The sequence below is a fragment of the Haematobia irritans genome, chromosome 4, assembly GCF_050003625.1.
Source record: "Haematobia irritans isolate KBUSLIRL chromosome 4, ASM5000362v1, whole genome shotgun sequence".
In the NCBI taxonomy this organism is placed as follows: domain Eukaryota; kingdom Metazoa; phylum Arthropoda; class Insecta; order Diptera; family Muscidae; genus Haematobia; species Haematobia irritans.
This window is the reverse complement of record NC_134400.1, coordinates 165980552-166008371: the sequence shown is the minus strand read 5'-3', so window position 1 is coordinate 166008371 and position 27820 is coordinate 165980552. Positions and strand designations below refer to the sequence as shown.

Here is a 27820-nt window from a genome sequence, read left to right as displayed (position 1 = left end):
TAGCTGAATTAAATTTTAAGTCTATAGATTATAAATTTTGTTCAGATGGAGTCAGATTTAAATGTATGTATTTGGGACAAAAACCTTTCTATATAGCGCCCAACACATTTGACGGATTTGATATAGTATCGAAAATGTGGATTTACAAAGTGGCGCAGGGTATAATGTAGTCGGCCCCGCCCGACTTTAGACTTTCCTTACTTGTTATACCCTAAACCACATAGTGGTCCAGAAATATTGATTTTAGACCACATAAAAGATATACCGATCGACTGAGAATCACCTCCCGAGTCGATCTAGCGCTTGGTGTCCATCCGTCCGTCTGTCCATGTATTTGTTGTTCACAGGATTCCGGTCGCAATTTTTAACCGATTTTGATGAAATTTTTTATAGGGTGTTTTTTTGGCACATGGACGAACGCTATCGAACGCTAAAGAAATCGATTTCGACAAATGGGGTCATGTTGCACTTTTTTACTAACCGATCGTCGTCAAATTTCATCGAAATCGGTTCAGATTTAGCTATAGGTCCCATATATATGTTTCGCCCGATTTTGCCAAATTGGGCCGTAAAACTCTTATTTATCAACCGATTATACTCAAATTTGGCTAAATGTAATATTCTATAGCACTAACTGTATGTGCAAAAAATCATCGAAATCGTTTCAGATTTAGCTGTAGCTTCTATATATATGTATCGCCCGATTTTGCCAAATTAGGTCATAAAACCCTTATTTATCAACCGATCTTACTCAAACTTGGCCTAGTCTAATATTTTATAGTGCTAACAATATGTGCAAAAAATCATAGAAATCGGTTTAGATTTAGCTGTAGCTTCTATATATATGTATCGTCCGATTTTGACAAATTTAGCCATAAAACCGTTATTTATCAATCGATCTTACTCAAATTTGGCTTACAATAATCTTCTATAGTACTGACTACATATATGTGCAAAATATCATCCAAATCGGTTGAGATTTAGATATAACTCCCATATATATAACGCACGATTTTGAAAAATTTTCCCCCTTATAACCTTATTTTTGACCATAGTGGCATCATTTATTAACCGATCATATTGAGCACAATGTAGTCTCCTGTAATATCAACCATACCTGCAAAGTTTAATCCAAATCGGTTAAGTTTTAGATATAGCTCCCATATATATGTGTCGCCCGTTTTTCTAAAATGTACCCCTTATAACTTTATTTGTGATCATAATACCCCCATTTTGTAATCAATCTTACTTAAATTTAGCACACGGTAACCTTCTGTTGTATCAACCAAACCTGGGAAATTTCATACATATCGGTTCAAATTTAGATATAGCTCCAATATATATGCATTGCTCGATTTTCCCAAATTTGGCCATAATATTCTTATTTATTAACCAATGTTATTCAAAATTCAAATTTTGAAATATTAGCGATCGTAGGTAGTTAGACTTATATGTAACTCTTACAGAAATATATTTCCCAAGTTTCACTGATTTGGATTTATTATCCACACTAATTGAGCGATTTCCTCTTTTTTAATAATGGACTCAATATTAGTGGCATACTAACTCTGTAGGTTCAGAATCAACTATAGCTACTAATATGGTTAGGTTAGGTGGCAGCCCGATGTATCAAGCTCACTTAGACTATTCAGCCTATTGCGATACCACATTGGTGAACTTCTCTCGTATCACTGAGTGCTGCCCGATTCCATGTTAAGCTCTATGACAAGGGACCTCCTTTTTATAGCCGAGTCCGAACGGCGTTCCACATTGCAGTGAAACCACTTAGAGAAGCTTTGAAACCCTCAGAAATGTCACCAGTATTACTGAGGTGGGATAATCCACCGCTGAAAATCTTTTTGGTGTTCGGTCGAAGCAGGAATCGAACCCACGACCTTGTGTATGCAAGGCGGGCATGCTAACCAATGCACCACGGTGGCTCCCCGCTACTTATATCAGAAATTTCTCTTCAGATTGTGATAAAACTCCCATAACCATGTACCCCTCTATGTTCTTAAATTTGATCACCCAAATCTATACCATTGATACCCCACAAACAATGTTTACTAATTCAGTAGGGGTGGTTTAGGATATCATATAGTCGGCCCCGCTCGATTTTCTACTTTACTCACTTGTTTTTTTACGTATTAGTTTTAATGATAGCTTCTATATTACCAATTTTGTTTGTTTCGGACAAAAATAAAATATGACTTTTTGTGTAAACGAGCAGGCAACGTTTGTTAGTTCAGCAACCAGTCATTGTTTTCCCTTTTTCAGCAGACATTTTGCTGTTTTAACCGAATTTTCAGCTGTTTCTACTAACAAATTTCTATGGGTGTATGTTTATCTATCCGATGTGTCGATCATTCAACCGATATTTGTACTAGTAAACCTAAAAAATGTCCCCATAAACCTTTTTAAGTTTACGTATGTAATTCTATCCATTTAAAAATATATAATCAATACAAGAAATAATAAAAAATACAAAAGAAATTAATAAATAAATTACGATTTGTTTTCAGAGTTTATCAACAACGATAACATGCAAAGTAAACGAAAAGCAAAAAACAAAACAACAATATAACAAAAAAATATAAAAACGAAACAAACAGACAACAAAAGGCATTTAGAATTACGAACGAAAAGGACAATGACAAATGGGTTAATAGCCTATTAAAATCGATTAGTTTGGGATCTATGGCACGCGGCATACACCAAACGCGACTATTATTTTCACAGTCCATTTAAAACTACGGATCATCTAGAACTAACAATTAAAATACAACACATTAGGATTTTTATTGGTTGATATTTGTTTTTTGTTTTTGTAGTTTTATTATTTTTGTTTATTTTAAGCCAATTTTTTTTTTCAATTAATTGTATATGGGTTTATTTCTTAATAATTTTCCATCAATGAAAAATTCTATATATTTAGTAAACTAATTAATAAAATTATTTTTGTTTTATTTGATTATACATTAATTTTAATTTAAAATTAATTAAGAAAATTTTGTAAAAAAAAGTCTAATAAAATCAAAAAACTAAAGGAGACAAGAGGTTTTGAAGAGGGAGAGTTTGTTTAAACAAAAAAAAAACGATGTAATTAAACAAAAATGTAGATTCTTTTATACATTTATGTGAGTTTTTTTTTTCTATAAAATCAGGACGGTATAAAATACATGTTGAGTTTTTTTAACAAAAAAAAAGGTAAAATTTGTTGCTGATGTTATCATCATTCCAGATTTAAACTCCTTGGGGAATCATTCACAAATTTCAATGAAATAAACAAACAAAACGAAGTCAAGAACAAAATTATTAAACATTAATTTTAACCAACAAAAATTACAACATTTATCATTTTATAGTAGAAATCTAATTTATGTAATCACTAGTGTTTGCTTAAAATTCGTTGAGAAATTTCAAAAACTTTTTTTTCTTGTTTTTGGGGGCGGAACTCCCCTTTACTTTCATTTCCACTTCACAAACTAATCACAAGGCAAATAGATTTGTTCGGATTTTAAATTTGGGATGGCTTTTTTTTTGGTGATGGCAATGCTTAGGGTCAGTTGGAGTTGTCTCATTTCTCTGTTAGCTTTGAAAAATCAAATTTAGTAGTCGCTTTAGTTGCAAACATTTTAGTTTAGAGAGATCAGTGTTTGGTGGTACTGGTAGTCGGTAGTTGGTAGAGTAGTCGTAGCCATAATCTCAGAGAACTAGCTCTCAATTTTGTTTTACTTGAGATTAGAGAATAAGCATATGAGTAGATGGGTATGTGAGTATGTATTTGTTTCTTTGGGGTTAGAGAGAAGGAGGGAGAGAGAGAGGTAGAGTATGTAATAGGTATAACGGAATGCATCAACTCACAGGGTAACGAAAAAACTAAAAAAATGACATGATATGATTTTAGTTGTGATGTAAGCAAAGTTATTTTCTGTACATAAATTGATTTCAGGCACATTTACTTTGTACTATTTAGTATTTTTCTATGATATATTCTTGCTAAAAGGCACTAATTTATTTTCGATCAAGAAGAATATGAATGCGTTTTTATATTAAAAAAAAGTGACAAAAAAAGCTATGAAAACAAATGATTAGATACACGAATGAAATTAAATAAAATCCATAGAAATTCGCTTGTGAAGCATTTTAATTGCACAAAAAAATGGCTAAAGACAAGTGGATTTGATTGTCATAAAATTGACTTTTGTGTCCTTTTTTCACGGTTACTCTTCTTTAATAATTCATTTTAAACATTTTAAATTGTGGCATTGGATCAGTCCCCCATCAAGCCAGGCATAAGTCATAATTTTATACTGTTTTTGCAGATTTTTGTTTTGTTTTTAGGGGCCAAAATCCTTTAAGGTAGTTACTATGTTCCATTTCCGCTTAGAAAACTGGATTATGTACACTGTTATTTTTTTAAACCAATTAATTTCAAAGGACAAAATGTAATGCTGGCACTTTTCCATCCATGTTTTTTTTTTAAGATTTGCTTAAAATATAATTGTCTTCATGTATATTAGGGCTGTTTTCTTTTAGCAAAGAAAACTCGTTTATCCAGGAGATCTCCATAGAATATGCAACACTGTCATCAGCTGTTTAAAAACAATCACAGAAAATAAGTGAAATCTTACATTTTTAATGTATGCAATGCTGCTTATGACACTGTACCACTTTGAATCTCATGTTATTCGATAAATTAGTCACAATAAATTGCTATTGTGAATCTAAAAAGCGTCACATTATCCAAATGCATTGTGGCAACACCGACGCGACTTGCACTGATTATATGTTCTGGATAGAACACCAGTGCAACGATGTTCTGGATAGCCCATACATATGTTGCATTCAGTGCTAAAAGAAAACAGCCCTATTATTGGACTGTTTTGTTCGGAAAACCGAAAATGTACCAGCCTAGCCTAGTTTAGGTCAGTTTAGATATAGTAGTGGCAACCCGTTATTTCAGGCTCACGTAGACTTTTCAGTCCATTCCCTGAATTTTTTTTTTGGAATTTGACAGCACTTCTGAAAATCCACACCACGTCAAAAAGAATTGTATTCGTTACTTAAATCGTATTGGAGAAACGCCGTACAACATCTAGTTACTAAAATAAAGGGTTGTTAGGGTAACTTTACCATGTATCTATTTTCAAAAAAAAAAAAACATAGCCGTAGCCAATAAGGACTAATAAAGGTGTAAATATAAAATTTCATTTAAATATATGTAGCTTTTAGATCTGTACATATATTAATTCTCAATTTATATAAAAAAAAAAATGCAAATGCCACAAATTACATAGAAGGTTCCTAATCACCTTCCACAACAACTATTTTCGTTTTCGTAGTAATGCTGAGATACCAGCGTCTGGCAGCCAGTGTTTTTAACCTTGACAGTGGCAGTATTTTTGGAAAGATATCCCAAACAAATAGTACTTCATTCCTTTTTGAATTTCCAACATTTTTCACTAATATGCCTTTCAAAATTTTAAGCGTAATAATAATGTTTTCAGTGCTCTTTTTTTAGATTTCCTTACAAAAATTCATAAGATCGGGTGGTAATTGCGGATGCTTAGTTCTCGATTACTGTTATAAATAGAAAGTAAAACTGGTTTGCTCCACCACAGAAAAAAATAATTATCAAATTAACAGCACCCAAATTATGGTGTCCATACTGTAGGCACTTCTATTCTGCGCAAAGTTGCAAGTGCATAACTCAGTGCTACTTCTTCTATAGGCGTAATTAGGTTCTTCGTTTTTAGCGGACGACGCCATACAAAATTTATTGAACGCCATACAAAAATTAGTTTAAATTTTTGCAAATTAGTCTAAAAGTGGCAGTACTTTAGCGCTATTATGATTCCAATATTCGAAATTATTATGTGCATATTTAAGCGCACTACAGTTGCAATGATTTCCTCATGTAAATTTACTGTTTCTGAAAGCGATGAAATTCGTACAAAGAAGATGCACATTCAAGTGGGACATTTCCTTATAAAATCATCAGTGAATTCCTTGCTCTAATTTATTTTGTCTTCCCTTACAAAGTTGCTGAAAATTCAGCAGGTTTTTTAGTTCTCATTACAGAGTAAAGTACAATATTCAATAATCGTCATCCGTGCTCCTTGTTTAACAGATTACCGGTTGATGTAAGGAACTTGTTACGGCTATCGCAATTCAAACGGAAGTTGAAGAATCATTTACTACGTAATGTTCAGGAATTTTTGAATTAATTTGTAATTTGAATTATTTACAATAATCAACTGTATTAATAATAAAATATTGGATAGTTTTAGGTTACTTCTTAATTAAAAACTTTAGAGTAGTTGTTATCTTGCCAACTTGCCTCAAAAATGTCTTAAAGGCGCTGAGGCTATAAAATGTATTGTTATGTTTTTAATTGAAAATTTAAATAAAAAAATAAAAAAAAAAACCCTTGGGTATCGGTAATGACGTTGTAATGGGTTATCATTAGCTCCGTTCGAGAACCCGATAATTTTTGCTAATTATCACAAGTTTTTATTGGAAGTCATCCGTTTACACCAAAAAGTCAGCAAAAGAGAGCCGGAGAGGGACTACATTTGACAGTTATGAGATAGAGAAAGTGCAAGTTTTTGCTAGAGATTTGTTCCCCAGTAAAATCTTGCAAACCATAGCACACGTTGCCAGCTGGTTATTGATAACAAACAAAGTACCAGTACAATGTACATGTTCGGTAACTACAATTGGATGTTAAATAAACAGGATTCGTTTTTTTGTTCTTAATCTTTTATCAGCTGAAATTTTGAATGTGCAAATAGTTACTGGATAACGTTCGTGTACTTTTCACCAATTTTAAGCAAAGAGAGTAAAATACACTCTTACTCTCTTGCTAGTTTTTACTGGAAAAGTACGCGAACAGACCTAATATGTTTTCGCTTACTTTATATGCCAAGCAGATTGCGAAATGTTTGACTGCCTATGACACACCAACGTAAAAGTAATAATGAAAATTGATTTCAAATGTAAAGTGGCTGTCTCGACAAAATCGGTAGGATCACTGGGTATTTACTATTGGTGTTTCACACAAAATGGCTTTCCTAACAATAGTGATGGTACAATACTTTAAAAATTTTTTGGTACATGGCCCCATCACAGCTGACGATTGTTATAGTGTCACTTAAGAGTGTAAACGATGGGGATAATATTGTACTTTTAAATGCTGCCAAGATTGTTATATCATAAGTGGTGAACTTCTCTCTTATTAATGAGTGCAAACCGGTACTTTTTAGCCGAGTCCAAATGTCGTTTTATATTGTGGTGAAACCACTCAGATAAGCTTTGGATCACTCAGAAATGCATTACCCAGCATTACTGAGCGGGAATATTCCACCGCTTTTGTAAAATTTTTTTGTTCCAAAAAATTGCATAATCAAACGGCTATACTCCATTCACATTTGCTATATTTTAGGATTATTTGAGGGCTGCAATGTATACAAAAAAATTCTTGGTTCTTGAAAATCAGAAGCTGATATTTCTAACTTTTTCTATGAGTTTTCGCATCATTTTTTCATAAGTAGATTCAAACTATACTGAAAAAAAAAACAACTTGCCATGATCAAAAGATTTTGTTTGTACTCAAATGACTTTGGTATTGATTCCGAGCCAAAGAAGCAGATAAAATTCAAAAGTAATTTAGATTTGAGCTTTGCGTACTTGATTCTGGGAAACAAATTTGAATTGATTAATTTTTTGGATTTTGAAATGTTCCTGAAAAACTCGTCAGCTGTAGTAGGTTAGGTGCAGCCCGATGTATCAGGCCCACTTAGACTATTCAGCCCATTGTGATACCACATTGGTGAACTTCTCTCTTATCACTGAGTGCTGCCCGATTCCATGTTAAGCTCAATGACAAGGGACCTCCTTTTTATAGCCGAGTCCGAACGGCGTTCCACATTGCAGTGAAACCACTTAGAGAAGCTTTGAAAACCTCAGAAATGTCACCAGCATTACTGAGGTGGGATAATCCATCGCTGAAAAACTTTTTGGCGTTCGGTCCAAGCAGGAATCGAACCCACGACCTTGTGTATGCAAGGCGGGCATGCTAACCATTGCACCACGGTGGCTCCCGGCTGTAGTATATAAAACTGGAAACTGATCTTAAACTATTTAGGTAAACTTCTCTCTTATCACTGAGCGCTGTTCGATTCTATTTTTAGCTCCATGGCAAGGACCTTCCTTTATATATGTGCGCAAACGCTATAGTTTTTGAATAAGGCTATTAACCATGTGGATGGGTGATATATTCAGAGCTGATACGATTTGGTTGAAGTTGTCAAATTTAATGAGTCGATTTGTAATAATTCGGACCAGCCGAATCTCATCGACATCCCCAGTTTCTAATCTGAGTGTATGGGTCCTAAGTAATTTCTAACAATGCTAAATTTATTATTGAACTATGAATGAACAAAGGGACAATGCAAAAAAAAAAATATTTAACATTTCACAAAAGTAATTTTGATTAGATTTATATATAACAAATAGGATTATCTATGGTTTAATGAGGATGAAGGAGGGCATAAGGATAGGCATAGTTAATATTGGAACATGGAAACATAGATCGAAAGCTTGAGGGCACGTTTTGATTGGTGTCATTTGTTTTTTTTTTTTTTTGATTTCTAAATGGATGCTTACTTTTTGATGAGTGATCGAACTTTTTTAATAGTTCGATTGAATATGGTTTTATTGTTCGGATTGTTGGTGTTGTTCACAGCATGTGCTCCTCCAGTCGTCGCCGCTGCAGCCGCTGATGATGACGATGATCCTGCCGCCGTTGTTGATGGAGCCCCAAGGGAAGTACTGGATGTTGTTTTCGATACACGACTACTACTACCCCGATGAATATGAGCAGCAGCTCTTGTTTGATTTTTAGGAGCAGACGTAGGAGGTCGTGAGGCTGTTGCAGTTCCAACTGTTGGCGTTGAGTGGGCAGATTTTACTGATTGGCTACTTTTCAGACTTTGTGTATCCTCAGTTTCATCATCTGCTGAGCTAATACCTTCAGGGCTCTGTCTATTCGATGGACTTTGACGTAAGGCTGACACCCGTTCTGGTGTCAGTGACTTGGAATCTCTTACAGAAGCTGAACGTGTGGAACCAATGCCACCACCATTAACTGTCAAAGCAATTGGTGAACGCACTGGTTCGGGTGTATGTAATGTGGCAAGATTTTCCATACTCTGTGTCCCATCTGTGGGTGAGGGGGGTACTGCGAGGGAAGCCAATGTTTGTTCGTCCAAAAAATGATCAAGGCTACGTGATTTACGATGCTGAGGATTAATGGGTGGTAAATTTGAAGATTTTTCTCTTCGCGGTACTGAAACTTCCATATTGCATTGCATATCGTTTAGCGAGCCATTGTAATCCTCCTCCCCATTTGGTTGTAAAGTACTGGTGGAACTGGCATTTGTCAAAGCCAAACTTCCAGCCGATACTAAAGCTGCAGCCTCAGCTATTTTTTGTTCACTACTCTCACTACTTCCACCATCCAATAGGCCATCGACACTATGACTTCTGAAATTTGTAGAAGCCACTGCCTTTCCATTACTACTACCATCGTTGCAAATGCCCACAGCCGAACTGCGTCTAGGCGGTCTATAGGCCAAAGGAGAAACATTTTGCATAGATCCTCCAATGGGCAATGCCTTATTGTGTGTGGTAGGTTGGTGAGTTCTATACGGAGGCAGCAGGTTTCTCTTGGAGCCACGACCAAAAACACTCAATTGACTTCCAGTACTGCCAAGTTTGCCGGTACTGCTGATCATGCTGCTGCTAAGGCCTGGACCCAAACGCTGCCGGGCCGGTGATGCCGATTGCCGATATCTATTTGCCTGGTGACTAGCTGCTAGTTTGTGATTAGTATTAATTATTAAATTATTATCATCATTTAGATTAAATGTTTGTAGGGTTTTTGAATTTTGATTCAGATAACTACCGCTAATGAAGCAAGAAGGAGAAGTAGAGCTCGAAAAGGGGCCAGAACAAAAACTACGATTGGGACTGAGACCTACCATAGCATGGTGATTATGGTAATGATAATGGCCACGATTTGTTGCCAAGTCCCCACTTAATAGTTTCGACTTTAATTTCGATTTAAGAATGGATGAGGGAGATGTTAGATGACATTTAGAAAATTTACTATGATTGTTAGGATGATGACGATGATTATTGCTAATATTCCTAGAGTTTTTGTTGTTGTTGTTGTTGCAACTTCTAAACCTATCACTATTTCTATCAATTATATTCGAAGTAACATTAAGAGATGTAGAAGTACTATCAATGGGATTGAATAAAGTATCAGAGATAGCATTAGGGGTAGTTGAATTAGAAGAAGTAGAAGAAGGGGAGGGCAGGGAAGAATATTCAAATTGAATTTGTTTAGAGTTTCTCATAGATGGTGATTGTGGTTCGACCAGTCAATCGACACTGGATCGTCCCGAATTTGGATTTGATGTTGTGATCGTTGTATTTTGTGCCCCACCTTGTCCACCGCCATTCGTTGATCCACTATTACCGCCACCGCCGCCGCCACCACTTCCGCTATTGCTGCCCGCATTACTTCCGCCCACACTGTATTCGGAATCATTGCTGTGCATTCTTTGGTATGAAACCGTTGACCCAGGAGTGCCTGGGGTCATTGCCGTTATGCGATCGATATTCTTTTCGCCGCGCATAAATCTAAATCGAAGAAATTGAAGAAAAACGGTACGTGTGATTACTACGCTACGTTGGGGCAGCTACATCGAGCTACATTAGTTCACGAGTTGACAACGAACCTCTCTAGTTTATCGATGCAGGCATCCTGATAGTCATGAATCCATGTTACACCATTAAAATGGCATACGCTGCGCATATCTTCGGGTAACCTCTCCGATTCGGGCCAATTAAATTGATTATCAATTATGGGTATAATATTGCAATTTGCATTAAGGGCAGCCACAATTTCCTGCGAAGGAACCAATGAAAACACAAAGACATTAGTACCGCTTAGGACCTCTCTATGGTATTCCTCATTCCCATTACTTACTCTATGCACCCAATCTTTGCATTCATTGTCATCGACACATCTTTCGAGAGCATTTGGTGTTAATACTAAAACGAAATTTTTCGCTTGACGAATACTGTTTAGCAGACCATTGTCAAATTTTCCAGCCTCCAAACGTTCAACATCAATGAACACCGAAAAGCCACGTAATTGCAAGTGAACCTGAAACGATCAAAATTGTTAGCATGACACGTGTGGTCGCTGAATGTTCCTCTCTCACCTTAAGTAAACTGGCCAATTGGGAACCATTTGAACGTCTATAACTCACAAAAACATCCAAAGTCTTGGCCATACTCTCTTCCGAGGCACTGGACAGAGTGTTCACCAAACTCTTCACAGCATTCAATATACGCAGTCTATGTATGGAATTTGTAATGTTACACTCCTGTATCAGCATATCCTCATTCAGATGCGGCAAATAGTTCTTGTCGATGCCGGCATTTAGCATGGAATATGTGTATGTGCAATATTCTGGTCCAATTTCGGCCAAGAATTGATGTAGTTTGGCGGTATCCTTGGATGAGTAATCGGCCATACGTTTGAGATTTTGTAACTCACGTTCGAAACGCTTCAGTAGGATACCATTTGCTATGCCAATGTCATCGCGCAAATTCTTATCGGTAAGCTTGAGTAGCAAATCTCCATCGACTTGGGATTCTTCGAATTGTCGAACAAAATGGCCAAAACCAATTTGTTTTACCCACTCTTGGACATCTTCCACAGACCACAGAGGAACTTGTTGCGATAGTTTGTGGGGCACGGTTTCTCCGATCAAACGTAAAGCTTGAGCGGCAAACTTAGAGGCTATAGCATTTGGGCAACTGGCTACAGTCTTGAGAGCCTCAATGGCTCCTATTTCGCGGAATATTTCTGTGTTGCCTTGTTCTCTTTTAATGCCTGCCTCCATGCAGAAATGAAAGGCGGCCAAACTACGGGCCTCCTCACGATTGGATGATAAAACGGGAACTAAACGTTGCAGCCAGTGTTTACTCTGGCCATGAGCATGGGCCAAATTCGATTTGGCGAATTCGGAAGGATCGTGTGTGGTAACGAACGGCTCAACTAAGTCCAAACAACCGGATTTCAATACCTCAGCTTCGATCTCCTTGTTGGCGACTAGAACGGCAATGGCCAAACAGGCATAGTACTTGATATTGTCATCATTGTGAAAGGCCAGGGGGAACAACCACATGGGAACTTTTCGCAAAATCATGGCCTCTTGATTCTCAGCTCCACCATATAGGGATAAATTTGCCAAAGCACTAGCGCAATGTCTTAAGGTTTCTACATCGCTGGTACGACATTCAAAGAGTACTGCATCCAAACCACCCAATTTGATGACATCTGAGCAAGTACCCTCCGAGTGTTTAAAGAGATGCTCCAGGATTCCCGTACCCACTCGTGAGTGTTCGGTGCTTTGTTTTTTTGTACAAACACAGGCTACATTCACCACCTTGTCTAGACCATTGTCCACTACATGGGTGCGATTTTCCGTGGTCAAACATTGCTCCAAAAGCTTGGCGGAGGAGAATTTAATATGCATATCACCCTGGACACAATTGCGCATGAGCAAATCCAAACCACCACTACTGCGCAATGAATTACACAGACTATAGCCCAACTCATGGCCATGGGTGGGCACTGCCCATGCTCTTCGTATGACCTCATTGATTTTATCCAAGAACAAGGTCTCCTCTGAAGCTGGTTTCTTTTCCTGCAGTGAATTCACACAGGACGTTAACATATTGGAGTATTTCGAAATTGCCTGCTCAATTTCCTTGGGATCACTGTTTGACCTCAACGATGTCAAATCATCCAATTTGAAATCGGCCAATTTAAAGAAACTGCCATTGGTGGTGGACATTTGAGAGGATGAGGAGATCATGGAGCTGCCACCAGAACTAGTCACACCTTTGCTTGTCATTGTGTAGTTAGCCTGGGCAGCCGATGACATATGTTTCTCTTGGCTAATTATGCCATTGGAGGTCATGGTCTGTGATTGTTGCGATTGGGAGATGGCTTTCTTGTCGGCGGAGAAGGTGTCACTTTGAACTTTAATACTAGCGGCTGCAACATTATTGCTTGCCTGTTGCGTTACATCACCGGTACGCAAAGAGAGAGCTTCCTGCATTAAAGAAATAGAAAGAGATAATTAGAAATTGATTTTTAAAAGTTATTTTAAATAAAATTAACACATGGGTGATAAAACAAAAATGTAATACACTGAAAAAAATGTATATGACTCCATAGGCTACGTTCTACGATTGATTTTCGTGTTAAAATTCAAGCCACTGCCATTTTTCTTTGCTCGTCAAGAGTTTCGTTCGACATAAAAACCACGGAACCTCAAAATATTATGAATCAAAATAAACTGAATCAAATTTATGCAATACATATAAGTGTGGCTTATATGGCTTCGTCTGACGGATGACAGTTTTTTTCAGTGACAATTCTTTTTATTGTTTAAAAACTTACAAAAGCATTTTGATTTATTGTACTCAGAAATAAAGTTATTCATGATGAAACACAAGTGGCTATGGTGAATAGATCTTTTGATTCTCGTCGCATTGCTAGTTCCCGTTAAAAAGTGGACGAAAAAAAAGGCAACAATAACAGAAATAGTCCGAAAAGGGAATAACAAATTTAATCGAAAACCACGCCGTAGAAACCTATAACAAATCGTAAGAGCGGGTGCAAATGAACTTGGGCTACTAAAGCTATTGAAGTTCCTAAAAATTCATAAGTTTACCAATGCCCAACAAAAAGTTAGACTGAAAAGTGTTTCGCTTGCACGAAAGTGACCAGTTACCGAATTTGGTTTTCTGCGATAAGGCGTCATTCCACATTGAGCAGTTTACGAACATACAAAATGATCAGGTTTAGTTACTTGCCAAAGAGATCAGTTGAAAATGTAGACCTTCGATTGGCCACCAGAAGTCAGGGCCACAGTAACGGCCGATGGTAGCTCCCTGCTTGTGTTCATTGATTGTGAGGTTTAAAGGAAAGAAGGTTCCTTGCTGCAAATCTTCGGAACTCAATCCGTTGGATTTTTGTGTCTGTAGCATTTTGTAGAGTAAATTACCACAGTGCCGATCATCTCAATGTTTGCATTCACACATATTATATGTTATGTCCCAAACATAATATGTGCATGAGGAAAAATGAACTCGGTTGTCGCTAACATATTATCGTAGTTTATGAACATTATATGCTTGCACTTAAAAATAATGTGATACAAATTTGAGTTCCAAACATATAATTTTTACACCGAAACATATGAAAAACAGTCGTTTTCAAAAAACAGTGAGCCCACCAAGAAGGAACATTTTGGTTAATCTTATATCACGCCGATTTCACACAAATAAGTAAATTTTTTATATATATATATATTTATTAGTCATAATTAATCCTTTTCACTTGTTGCAGAAAAATTTCATAATTTGAAGAAAAAAATTAGAGTTCAAAATTGCAAAAGTGTCTTTAGTGCCATACGAAGTTCAAGATGAGCGCAATATTGGTAAAATTTACAAATTTTATGAAATTCTGAAATAATTTGTGGGAGATACGAATATTGTAAATTGTCATGCTTTATTTGTGTATAATTTTGTCCCTTTTTTAGTTCCTCTACAACTAAGAGGTACTTCAGACATTTTCTATAGAAATAAAATTTTAACAAAATTTTGTATAGAAATAAATTTTTTGCAAAATTTTCTATAGAAATAAAATTTTGACAAAAATTTCTGTAGAAATACATTTTTGAAAAAAATTTTCTTTAAAAACAAATTTTTGAGATAATTTTCTATAAAAATAAAATTTTTAGAAAATTTTCTTTAAAAACTAGTTTTTGAGATAATTTTCTATAAAAATAAAAAATTGAGAAAATTTTCTATAGATATAAAATTTTGCGAACATTTTTTAAAGCCTCTAGTAGTAATATCAAGTTAAATATATAACAAGTATATACAGCAGTAAGTTCGGCCGGGCCGAATCTTAAATAACCACCACCATGAACCAAATATTAGGGGTTCCTTTGAAATTTCAGGAGGGCTTGAGGACTTGAGGACACTTCCCGAAGATAAATTTAAAGATTTCACCTATGAGGACTATATCAGATTCTGGATTTATAAGAACCATTTTTGTTTGAGTTTTAGAGGACTCATTAACATCTCTTGTAAGTGTGCAAGAAAATTATAAAATAACGTTTTGATTTGAAATCTTAAATCTGTAGAAGTAAAATCTGGAAATTTTACATTGAGTTTCAAGCAATTTGCATGATCAGTGCGCTTTCTACACCCTCAAGAAGTGAAGTCGGTCTATATGGCATTACCAAATGGACCGATAAAAACTTAATCCGATACACGTTTTTGTGAGCCTAAAATACCAGAATATTTACAATTTAAGGCAAATCAGATAAAAACTACGGTTTCTAGAAACCCAAGGAGTTAAATCGGGAGATCGTTCTTATGGGGGCTATACTAAAATATGGACCGATACTCACCGTTTTCGGCATACCTCTTTATGACCCGAAAATACCTCTAGATTTCCAATTTCAGGCAAATAGGATAAAAACTTCGGATTCTAGAAGCCCAAGAAGTAAAATCGGGAAATCGGTCTATATGGAGGCTATACGAAAATATGGACCGATACTCACCATTTTCGGCACACCTCTTTATGGTCCTAAAATACCTCTAGATTTCCAATTTCAGACAAATTGGATAAAAACTACGGTTTCTATAAACCCAAGACCCCAAATCGGGAGGTCGTTTTATATGGGGACCATACCAAAACATGGACCGATACTCACAATTTTTGGCGCACGTATTTGTGGTCCTACAATACCTCTAGATTTCCAATTTCAGGTAAATTGAATAAAAACTGCGGTTTCTATAAGCTCAAGAGTAAAATCGGTCTATATGGGGGCTATACCAAAATATGGACCGATACTCACAATTTTTGGCACACATAATTGTGGTCCTACAATACCTCTAGATTTCCAATTTCAGGCAAATAAGATAAAAGCTTCGGATTCTAGAAGCCCAAGAAGTAAAATCGGGAAATCGGTCTATATGGGGGCTATACCAAAATATGGACCGATACTCACCATTTTCGGCACACCTCTTTATGGTCCTAAAATACCTCTAGATTTCCAATTTCAGACAAATTGGATAAAAACTACGGTTTCTATAAGCCCAAACCCCAAATCGGGAGGTCGTTTTATATGGGGACTATATCAAAACCTGGACCGATATAGCCCATCTTCGAACTTGACCTGCCTGCAGACAAAAGACGAGTGTGTGCAAAATTTCAGCACGATTGCTTCATTATTGAAGACTGTAGCGTGATTACAACAGACAGACAGACGGACAGACGGACATCGTTATATCGTCTTAGAATTTCTCCCTGATCAAGAATGTATATACTTTATATAGTCGGAAATCGATATTTCGATGTGTTACAAACGGAATGACAAACTTATTATACCCCCGTCACCATTCTATGGTGGTGGGTATAAAAAACATGTATATACGGCCGTGAGTTCGCCCAGGCCGAAGCTTATGTACCCTCCACTATGGATTGCGTAGAAACTTCTACTAAAGACTGTCATCCCCAATCGAATTACTTGGGTTGCGGTAAGACTTGCCGATGGAAAGGTATCTTAAAACTTCCTAACACCGTAATATATACCACATAGTCCATACGTGGTATATATTAAACTAAACAAGTATATACGGCCGTAAGTTCGGCCAGGCCGAATCTTATGTACCCTCCACCATGGATTGCGTAGAAACTTCTACGAAAGACTGTCATCCACAAATTTCAACTCACTCGGATTAAATTTGCTCCTCCAAGAAGCTCCAAAACCAAATCTCGGGATCGGTTTATATGGCGGCTATAAATGATTATGATTATGGCGGCTATAAATGATTATGGACCACTTTTGGCATGGTTGTTAAATATCATATACTACCACCACGTACCAAATTTCAACCAGATCGGATGAATTTTGCTTCTCCAAAAGGCACCGGAGGTCAAATCTGGCGATCGGTTTTATGGGAGCTATATATAATTATGGACTGATAGGAACCAATTTCTGCATGGTTGTTGGATACCATATACTAACATCACGTACCAAATTTCTACCGAATGGGAAGAATTTTGCTCTTCCAAGGTGCTCCGGAGGTCAAATCTGGGGATCGGTTTATATGGGGCCTATATATAATTATGGACCGATATCAACCAATTTTTGCATGGGTGTTTGAGGCCATATATTAACATCACGTACCAAATTTCAACTGAATCAGATGAATTTTGGTCTTCCAAGAGGCTCCGGAGGTCAAATCTAGTGATCGGTTTATATGGGGGCTATATATAATTATGGACCGATATGGACCAATTTTTGCATGGTCATTAGAGACCATATACTAACATCATGTACCAAATTTCAGCCGGATCGGATGAAATTTGTTTCTCTTAGAGGCTCTGCAGGCCAAATCGGGGGATCGGTTTATATGGGGGCTATATATAATTATGACCCGATGTGGGTCATAATTATATATAGCATGGTTGTTAGAGACCATATACTAACACCATGTACCAAATTTCAGCCGGATCGGATGAAATTTGCTTCTCTTAGAGGCCTCGCAAGCCAAATTTGGGGGTCCGTTTATATGGGGGCTATACGTAAAAGTGGACCGATATGGCCCATACATCAATAACAACTACTTGTGCCAAGTTTCAAGTCGATAGCTTGTTTCGTTCGGAAGTTAGCGTGATTTCAACAGATGGACGGACGGACACGCTCAGATCGACTCAGAATTTCACCACGACCCAGAATATATATACTTTATGGGGTCTTAGGTCAATATTTCGATGTGTTACAAACGGAATGACAAAGTTAATATACCCCCATCCTATGGTGGAGGGTATAAAAAGGCCGATTAAATACGTATATAATTAAGTTTAAAGTTTGTATAGAAATACAATTTTGACAAAATAAAATTTTGACAACATTTTCTATAGAAGTAAAATTTGGAAAAAATTTTCTATAGAAATAAAATTTTAACAAAATTTTCTATAGAAATAAAATTTTGACAAAATTTTCTATAGAAATAACATTTTGACAAAATTTTCTATAGAAATAAAATTTTAACAAAATTTTCTATAGAAATAACATTTTGACAAAATTTTCTAGAAAAATAAAATTTTGGTAGATATTTTTTGGATCGAGTGGCAACCATGATTATGAACTGATATGGACCTATTTTTGTGTGATTGGAGATCGGTTATATATAACTATAGACCGATATGGACCAATTTTGGCATGGTTATTAGCGGCCATATACTAACTGATATGGAGCAATTTTTGTGTGATTGGAGATCGGTTATATATAACTATAGACCGATATGGACCAATTTTGGCATGGTTATTAGCGGCCATATACTAACACCACGTTGCAAATTTCAACCGGATCGGATGAATTTTCTTCCTCCAAGAGGCTCCGGAGATTAAATCTGGGGAATGGTTTATATGGGGGCTATATATAATTATGGACCGATATGGACCAATTCTTGCGTGTTTGTTAGAGACCATATTCTAACACCACGTTCCAAATTTCAACCGGATCGGATGAATTTTGCTACTCCAAGAGGCACCGGAGGAAAATCTGGGGAATGGTTTATATGGCGGCTATATATAATTATGGACCGATATGGACCAATTCTTGCATGGTTGTTAGAGACCATATACTAACACCACGTACCAAATTTCAACCGGATCGGATAAATTTTGCTCGTGCAAGAGGCTCCGAAGGTCAAATCTGGGGATCGGTTTATATGGGGGCTATATATAACTATGGACCGATATGGACCAATTTTCCATGGTTGTTAGAGACCATATACTAACACCACGTACCAAATTTCAACTGGATCGGATAAATTTTGCTCGTGCAAGAGGCTCCGAAGGTCAAATCTGGGGATCGGTTTATATGGGGGCTATATATAACTATGGGCCGATATGGACCAATTTTTGCATGTTTTTTAGAGACCATATACTAACACCATGTACCAAATTTCAGCCGGATCGGATGAAATATGCTACTCTTATAGGCTCCGCAAGCCAAATCTGGGGGTCCGTGTATATGGGGGCTATACGTAAAAGTGGACCGATATGGCCCATTTGCAATACCATTCGACCTACATCAATAACAAATACTTGTGCCAAGTTTGAAGTCGATAGCTTGTTTCGTTCGGAAGTTAGCGTGATTTCAACAGACGGACGGACGGACGGATATGCTTAGATCGACTTAGAATTTCACCACGACCCAGAATATATATAAAGGGTGGTCAAATTGTAAGGGCCGATGTTGAATGTGAACCACACCTAAACGCCAAGTTTTTTCCGAATTTTATTTGACATTTCTCTATTTCAGACTTACTCAATTTGAACCATGGACGTCGTGAATGGGCAGAATGGTTCCAATAAATGGCAACAGTGGGTAATCAATTTTCGAAGAAAATCATCTTCAGTGATGAGGCACATTTTCACCTCAGTGGATTCGTCAATAAACAGAATTGCCGCATTTGGGCGAATGAGCATCCAAGAGTGATTGTCGAAAAACCAATGCACCCACAAAGAGTGAGTGTTTGGTGCGGTTTATGGGCTGGCGGCATCATCGGGTCGTATTTTTTTTCCAACATGAGGCCGGTCAGACAGTTATTGTGAATGGTAGGGAGCCACCGTGGTGCAATGGTTAGCATGCCCGCCTTGCAAACACAAGGTCGTGGGTTCGATTCCTGCTTCGACCGAACACCAAAAAGTTTTTCAGCGGTGGATTATCCCACCTCAGTAATGCAGGTGACATTTCTGAGGGTTTCAAAGCTTCTCTAAGTGGTTTCACTGCAATGTGGAACGCCGTTCGGACTCGGCTATAAAAAGGAGGTCCCTTGTCATTGAGCTTAACATGGAATCGGGCAGCACTCAGTGATAAGAGAGAAGTTCACCAATGTGGTATCACAATGGACTGAATAGTCTAAGTGAGCCCGATACATCGGGCTGCCACCTCACCTAACTTAACCTATTGTGAATGGTGTTCGCTATCGTGAGATGATAACGAACTTTTTATGGCCCGAATTGGAAGATATGGATGTGGACGATATGTGGCTTTAGCAGGACGGTGCCACTTGGCTCTTTTGCGCAACAAATTCAATGGCCGTGTTATCTCACGTAATGGCGATGCCAATTGGACCGTTGGACTTTTTTCTTTGGGGTTATTTGAAAGAAAAGGTGTACGTCGATAAGCCAGCAACAATTCAAGAGCTAAAGGGTGAGATAATTCGGCACATTAACGACATAGAATCTCCATTATGCCTCAGCGTCATCGAAAATTTGGACCATCGGATGAAGGTGTGCCACCGAGGTCGCGGCGCCCATTTGGCCGATATTTTGTTCCATACATAATTGAGTAATACCAATATATCATAATAAAATAAAGTTACAACAATTTCCTAAATAGTTTGTGTTTTATTCAAAATCAACATCGGCCCTTGAAATTTTAACCACCCTTTACTTTATGCGGTCTTAGAGCAATATTTCGATGTGTTACAAACGGAATGACAAAGATATAGTGGAGGGTATAATAAAAGAAACTTAAATATAATTGTTTTGGAATACAAATAAAAATATTTGTTTGTAATTTATTTGACTATTACTCCCTAAATATTTATTTATATATAAAATATGTAAGTTAGGGATAATCGTTCATGTACCAGACCCCTTCCAAGATGAATGCAAGCCCAAACACACTATGTCTCTTAAGCAGAGCACCATTTGCTCTCGTTTAATTCTCTCACGGTTTTATATGCATGTCTTTCATGTCAAAATTATCTTTTTTCTCTATATCTAAATTAATATATGTTCGAATCCATATATATTATATTTTAGAAAATGTGATTTCCCAAACATATTACGTTCTAACACATATGTCCCAAACATGTTATACTAATTTGTGAACATTATATGCTTGCACTAACAAATAATGTGCTAAAAATTTGAGTTTCAAACATATGATTTTTACTCAAAAAAAAAAAAATAAATAAATAAATAAATAAATAAAAATAAATAAATTGCTTTACAAAGTAAAATTATTAATAGCAAACTTTTGTTATGGTATGGACTCTATGACTGATTTTTGTATGTCTTCGATATGCGTGTTGGACATGCTAACCTGATTTTGTTCGACCTCTATGGGTATTTCACGAACATTTTTCAGGGGTTTTGCAGATGTTGGTGACTTAATGGTATTACTATGGCCATTGTGAGTAATGTGTGACTGTTGTTGATCTTGATGATTGTGCTGTTGATTGCATTGACTGCTTTTGATGGAATTCTTGAGAGACGGACTAGATTCTTTACGTACAGAACGTGAGGCACTACTGCTCGAAGAAGATGATGATTGGGACATATGTGCCGACGATGCAGACGCGGACGAAGAAGACATAGACGCAGAAGCGGCAGCGGCGGAATTCGATACGGCGGCGGTATTGGCGGAGGCGGACTGGGACATTTTTCTTTGGCCCGAGGACGAACTCGAGCTTGAAGACGATGATGTTGTCGATTGTGCTGATTGGGCAGTTTTTGTGGTGGCAGCACTGGATGAAGCTGTCGGTCCCAGCGGACCTTGTATAACTTGTATAGGTTGGGGCGGCGGCGACAACGGACAATTGGGATCAAAACGACTTATGGATGAGCCACGACTATTCGATCCCATTGGCGGCGGTGATAAGGGCATTTCGACTATGGGACTTGGTGATCGCGTTGGTATAAAATCCGATTGCCCGCTAGACCGAAATATGCCTTTGCGCACAGGCCAAGGTGCTTGATTGGTCATATCGTTAGGAGCTGCCGTTTTGAATGATTTTGGTGGACGTTTATGATCTTGAGATGTGTTGGCACTATAGTCAAGTTGATCGAATTTATCAACCTGTTCAAATGAAAGGAGACTTGTTATGGGTTCGTTATCCAAATGCACATATATACACAAAAATTGATCACTGAAGGCACACACACACACACACACGCACACGCATATATCAACTGGAGCCATTGATGGATAATGGACGGGGGCAGGGGAGAAGCTTTTCAAATTTAAACTTTTTTGTATACACGAAAGTGGATATTTGCAGATAGACATATGGGATCACTTTTGGTTAATTGCAAAGATACACAAAACAATCTCTTCTAGAGAAGCGTACACGTCATCATCATTGTGATGGCCAGAAATTGGCGTCGCGCCCATGGCGGGCATATCTCGCCCGCGTTGAGAGCTTATGATGCGAAATGAAGCATTATTCAATGTCAACTCAAGCGTCAACACTCGTGTCTTAGCTGGGAAATATGCAAAGAAATTCCTCTCGACTGGATAATTTTGAGTATTCACATTGGAATACTTGCTGGCTCTCATGACAGACAGCTAATAATAATGAAATAGAATTTTTGGATGTCTGCTAATAAAGCAACCGGTCTGTCCGCTAGCATGCCGGAATGGGTCAATAGTAAAGCATGTGTGTGGGACAGTAAATTCTTTCTTCTTCTTTTGGGATTTGGATTTTCATTTACAGCGTCATGGATACAATAGGCGATTTATGGGAAGTAGTATAGCACTATATCAATTTACAAGCATTATAAATATATATTTTTAATTTAATGGTTTACATTTAATAAGCAAATAAGGCAACAAAATTAGAGAATTAAAAAAAAAAAAAGATATATATATATATATATATATATATATATATATATATATATATATATATATATATATATATATATATATATATATATATATATATATATATATATATATATATATATATATATATATATATATATATATATATATATATATATATATATATATATGGCAAAATTATGTGATTTATTGTACATCGTGGTGCAATAGTTAGCATGCCCGCCTTGCATACAAAAGGTCGTGGGTTCGATTCCTGCTTCGACCGAACACCAAAAAGTTTTTCAGCGGTGGATTATCCCACCTCAGTAATGCTGGTGACATTTATGGGGGTTTCAAAGCTTCTCTAAGTGGTTTCATTGAGTTTAACATGGAATCGGGCAGCACTCAGTGATAAGAGAGAAGTTCACCAATGTGGTATCACAATGGACTGAATAGTCTTAGTGAGCCTGATACATCGGGCTGCCACCTAACCTAACCTAACCATAGTACAACAAAATATATATGATTCTTAGCAGAGAATGAAGCCGACCCTTTTTTGTCGTCGGCGGCTGACACTAAATTTTTGCCTCAGGCGGCGGCTTGACGGCTAAACCGATATAAATATGTCTCTTCGGCGATGGACAATTATCCATTATAAAATAAATTTGAAGTTAATCGAATGGTAATGAGATTAGTTGCACAACCCATCTTACAATCAAATTTACATTTCCTTCAAATTTTCTGAGGTAAATTTTTGCAAAATTATTTCTGAAATCGGCGGCGCGACTTGGTGACTTCATTCTCTGATTGTTAGAGATATGAAGTATTTTGTGAAAATTAAGAATTGTGTGGCTTAATAATAAACCTCTAGTAACAGCATAAAAGAGGAGAAAAATTTAAAAAATTTCTTTTTTTTTCGAAACAGATAGAATTGACAGAATCTAAGTAAAATGAGCCTAGATTAAAATTGTAGCAGATTAATTCATACATATACAATCCGCGGTTGCAACTCAAGCCAAAAATAATCCACCAAAATTTGTCATAAAATTACCAAAAATCTTATTTTGCAGTTTTTGATCAAATGTTTTGGTTCCCTGCAAAAAAGTGTCGCCAAAAAGTAGTGAAAATGTGCTTTTTGGATCCGGAAGTGGTCAAAATTAGCGTAAAAGCGATGAATTTAACATGGGCTTGTCATAGGACGGATGTCCACAATTTCCACAGCTGTTGCACTGAATTTGCTTCACTTCTTAAGGTATGATCCGAGTTCAGTGTTTTGGATGTAAATTAAAAAAAAAATTGTGATATTTTGCCACATAAATACTCGCAATTTTTTATATTTTTTTATGATTTTCAATACATTCTAACCTTTGGTCGAAACTTTTGACCTCAAATATTTTCAAAAATTCGCAATTTTTCTAGAATGGATTTAGCAATTTTTTGATAAAATTTAAATAATTTGTACCATTTTATTACTTGGATCCAAAGATTTTGACCTTCCCTTAAGGATTTTGGTATTGATTCCGAGCCAAAGATGCGGCTTCTTTAAAATAAGGAAATTTTTTAGCGACCTATCTGGCTTTAAATCTAGGACCAATAAAATTCAAATAAGAATACAGATCTCATTTATCAAATTTTCATTCTCTTTTCGCGGTTTATTAATTAAGGTACTCACGTACAAACAAATTCCAGTTTAAAAATCCAAATTATAACGGATACTTCAAAGTAAAAAATGTTTATTTAATTCCAAAAAAAAAACTTTAAACCAAAGACGCTAAATCCTCAAAATAAGTCTTAGCCTATATTTGAAGCGTTTTTTGTTGGGTTATTATTGAAAAAACCTGTTTTATAGAAGGGCATGTTTTATTCTTTTTTTATTTTAAAAGTTCATTTATTGTTTTACGATCTCTCCTACAAGAGAATGAAGAATGTTATAGCTTTTACAAAAAGGGAGACTTTGATAGTAGGACCTAAAATGAAAATTAACATTTTTAAAGGTAATGACTTTATAGAAATTTTTTTTCAAAAAATTTATTTCTATAAAAATTGTTCTCTAAATTTTATTTCTATAGGAAATTTTGTCAAAATGTCATTTCTATAGACAATTTTTCTCGAAATTTTATTTCTATAGAAAATTTTGTCCAAATTTTATTTCTATAGAAAATTTTGTCAAAAGTTTATTTCCATAGAAAATTTTGTCCAAATTTTATTTCTATAGAAAATTTTATCAATAAAAATTTGGTCAAAATTTTATTTCTATAGAAAATATTGTCAAAATTTTATTTCTATAGAAAATTTTTTCAAAATTTTAGAAAATTAGAATATATTGCCAAAATTTTATTTCTATAGAAAATTTTGTCAAAATTTTATTTCTATAGAAAATTTTGTCAAAATTTTATTTCCATAGAAAATGTTGTCCAAATTTTATTTCCATAGAAAATGTTGTCCAAATTTTATTTCTATAGAAAATTTTGTCAGAATTTTATTTCTTTAGAAAATTTTGTCAAGACTTTATTTCCATAGAAAATTTTGTCAAAATTTTATTTCTATAGAAAATTTTGTCAAAATTTTATTTCTATAGAAAATTTTGTCAAAATTTTATTTCTATAGAAAATATTATCAAATTTTTTTTTCTATAGAAAATTTTGTCAACATTTTATTTCTATAGAAAATTTTGTCAAAATTTTATTTCTATAGAGAATTTTTTAAAAATTTTATTTCTATAGGAAAGTTTGCCATTATTTCTATAGAAATTTTGTCAAAATTTTATTTCTATAGAAAATTTATCAACATTTTATTTCTATAGAAAATTTTCTCGAAATTTAATTTCTATAGAAAATTTTGTCAAAATGTTATTTCTATAGAAAATTTTGTCAACATTTTATTTCTATAGAAAATTTTGTCAAAATTTTATTTCTTTAGAAAATATTATCAATTTTTTTTCTATAGAAAATTTTGTCAACATTTTATTTCTATAGAAAATTTTGTCAAAATTTTATTTCCATAGAAAATTTTGTCAAAATTTTATTTCTATAGAGAATTTTTTAAAAATTTTATTTCTATAGGAAAGTTTGCCAAACTCTTATTTCTATAGAAATTTTGTCAAAATTTTATTTCTATAGAAAATGTTATCAACATTTTATTTCTATAGAAAATTTTCTCGAAATTTAATTTCTATAGAAAATTTTGTCAAAATCTTATTTCTATAGAAATTTTGTCAAAATTTTATCAACTTTTTATTTCTATAGAAAATTTTAGAATGAAGAATGTTATAGCTTTTACAAAAAGGGAGACTTTGATAGTAGGACCTAAAATGAAAATTAACATTTTTAAAGGTAATGACTTTATAGAATTTTGTTTTCAAAAAATTTATTTCTATAAAAATTGTTCTGTAAATTGTATTTCTATAGGAAATTTTGTCAAAATGTCATTTCTATAGACAATTTTTCTCGAAAAACGAAATGAAGATAGAGGAAGCACGCTCAAAAACAAACCCAGCCAAATACATACAAATCGATGATTTGAGTTTGGCAAAGGAAAAGAGATATGCTGGCAAATTTGTTTAGGCAGTAGCCGACTATCAAACCCTTTTTCGGGAGGTTCAAGTGTAGTTCACGTTGGGTTGAGTGAATTACCCGAATTTATTCTGATAATTGGTTGATAGTTTTGCTGCAAGTAGAGGATGCTGATGAGGAATGTGGTAATTCCGAAACAGCTGTACATCCAACCATCTTGCAGTCTATAGGGCTTTGCCCAAATAAATTTGACAAGCATACTTTTCCTCTGTTGGTTAAGCTACACTTGTAGTTTAGTCAATGCATGGCTTTAAGCTGAGATCAAAAAAAAAAAGAAACAACAATAACGAAATTTTATTTCTATAGAAAATTTTGTCCAAATTTTATTTCTATAACAAATTTTGTAAAAAGTTTATTTCTATAGAAAATTTAGTAAAAATTTTATTTCTATAGAAAATATTGTCAAAATTTTATTTCTATAGAAAATTTTTTCAAAATTTTAGAAAATTAGAATATATTGCCAAAATTTTATTTCTATAGAAAATTTTGTCAAAATTTTATTTCTATAGAAAATTTTGTCAAAATTTTATTTCCATAGAAAATGTCCAAATTTTATTTCCATAGAAAATGTTGTCCAAATTTTATTTCTATAGAAAATTTTGTCAGAATTTTATTTCTTTAGAAAATTTTGTCAAGACTTTATTTCCATAGAAAATTTTGTCAAAATTTTATTTCTATAGAAAATTTTGTCAAAATTTTATTTCTATAGAAAATTTTGTCAAAATTTTATTTCTATAGAAAATATTATCAAATTTTTTTTTTCTATAGAAAATTTTGTCAACATTTTATTTCTATAGAAAATTTTGTCAAAATTTTATTTCTATAGAGAATTTTTTAAAAATTTTATTTCTATAGGAAAGTTTGCCATTATTTCTATAGAAATTTTGTCAAAATTTTATTTCTATAGAAAATTTATCAACATTTTATTTTTATAGAAAATTTTCTCGAAATTTGATTTCTATAGAAAATTTTGTCAAAATGTTATTTCTATAGAAAATTTTGTCAACATTTTATTGCTATAGAAAATTTTGTCAAAATTTTATTTCTTTAGAAAATATTATCAATTTTTTTTTTTCTATAGAAAATTTTGTCAACATTTTATTTCTATAGAAAATTTTGTCAAAATTTTATTTCCATAGAAAATTTTGTCAAAATTTTATTTCTATAGAGAATTTTTTAAAAATTTTATTTCTATAGGAAAGTTTGCCAAACTCTTATTTCTATAGAAATTTTGTCAAAATTTTATTTCTATAGAAAATGTTATCAAGAATTTATTTCTATAGAAAATTTTCTCGAAATTTAATTTCTATAGAAAATTTTATCAACATTTTATTTCTATAGAAAATTTTGTGAAAATTTTATTTCTACAGAAAATTTTGTCACGATTTTATTTCTATAGAAAATTTTCTCGAACTGTTATTTATCAAAATTTTATTTCCATA

General features: G+C 34.8%; 1 protein-coding gene across 16 annotated transcripts in view; it reads right to left on the bottom strand.

Moving 5' to 3' along the window:
• The window catches only part of Sarm (sterile alpha and armadillo motif), a 309482-nt gene that overhangs the window by 10334 nt on the left and 271328 nt on the right, over positions 1–27820 (bottom strand). For 12 of the 16 annotated variants that reach the window (XM_075308449.1, XM_075308451.1, XM_075308452.1 and 9 more), the window contains 6 exons: positions 21496–22059; positions 11301–13205; positions 11063–11242; positions 10812–10981; positions 10517–10713; positions 8671–9880 (listed from right to left, as the gene is read on the bottom strand). In XM_075308449.1, coding sequence (XP_075164564.1) covers positions 8671–9880; positions 10517–10713; positions 10812–10981; positions 11063–11242; positions 11301–13205; positions 21496–22059 — 4226 coding nt within the window. The remainder of the gene's footprint in view (positions 1–8670; positions 9881–10516; positions 10714–10811; positions 10982–11062; positions 11243–11300; positions 13206–21495; positions 22060–27820) is intronic. The other 4 variants (XM_075308450.1, XM_075308465.1, XM_075308453.1 and 1 more) reach the window with 4 other exon arrangements.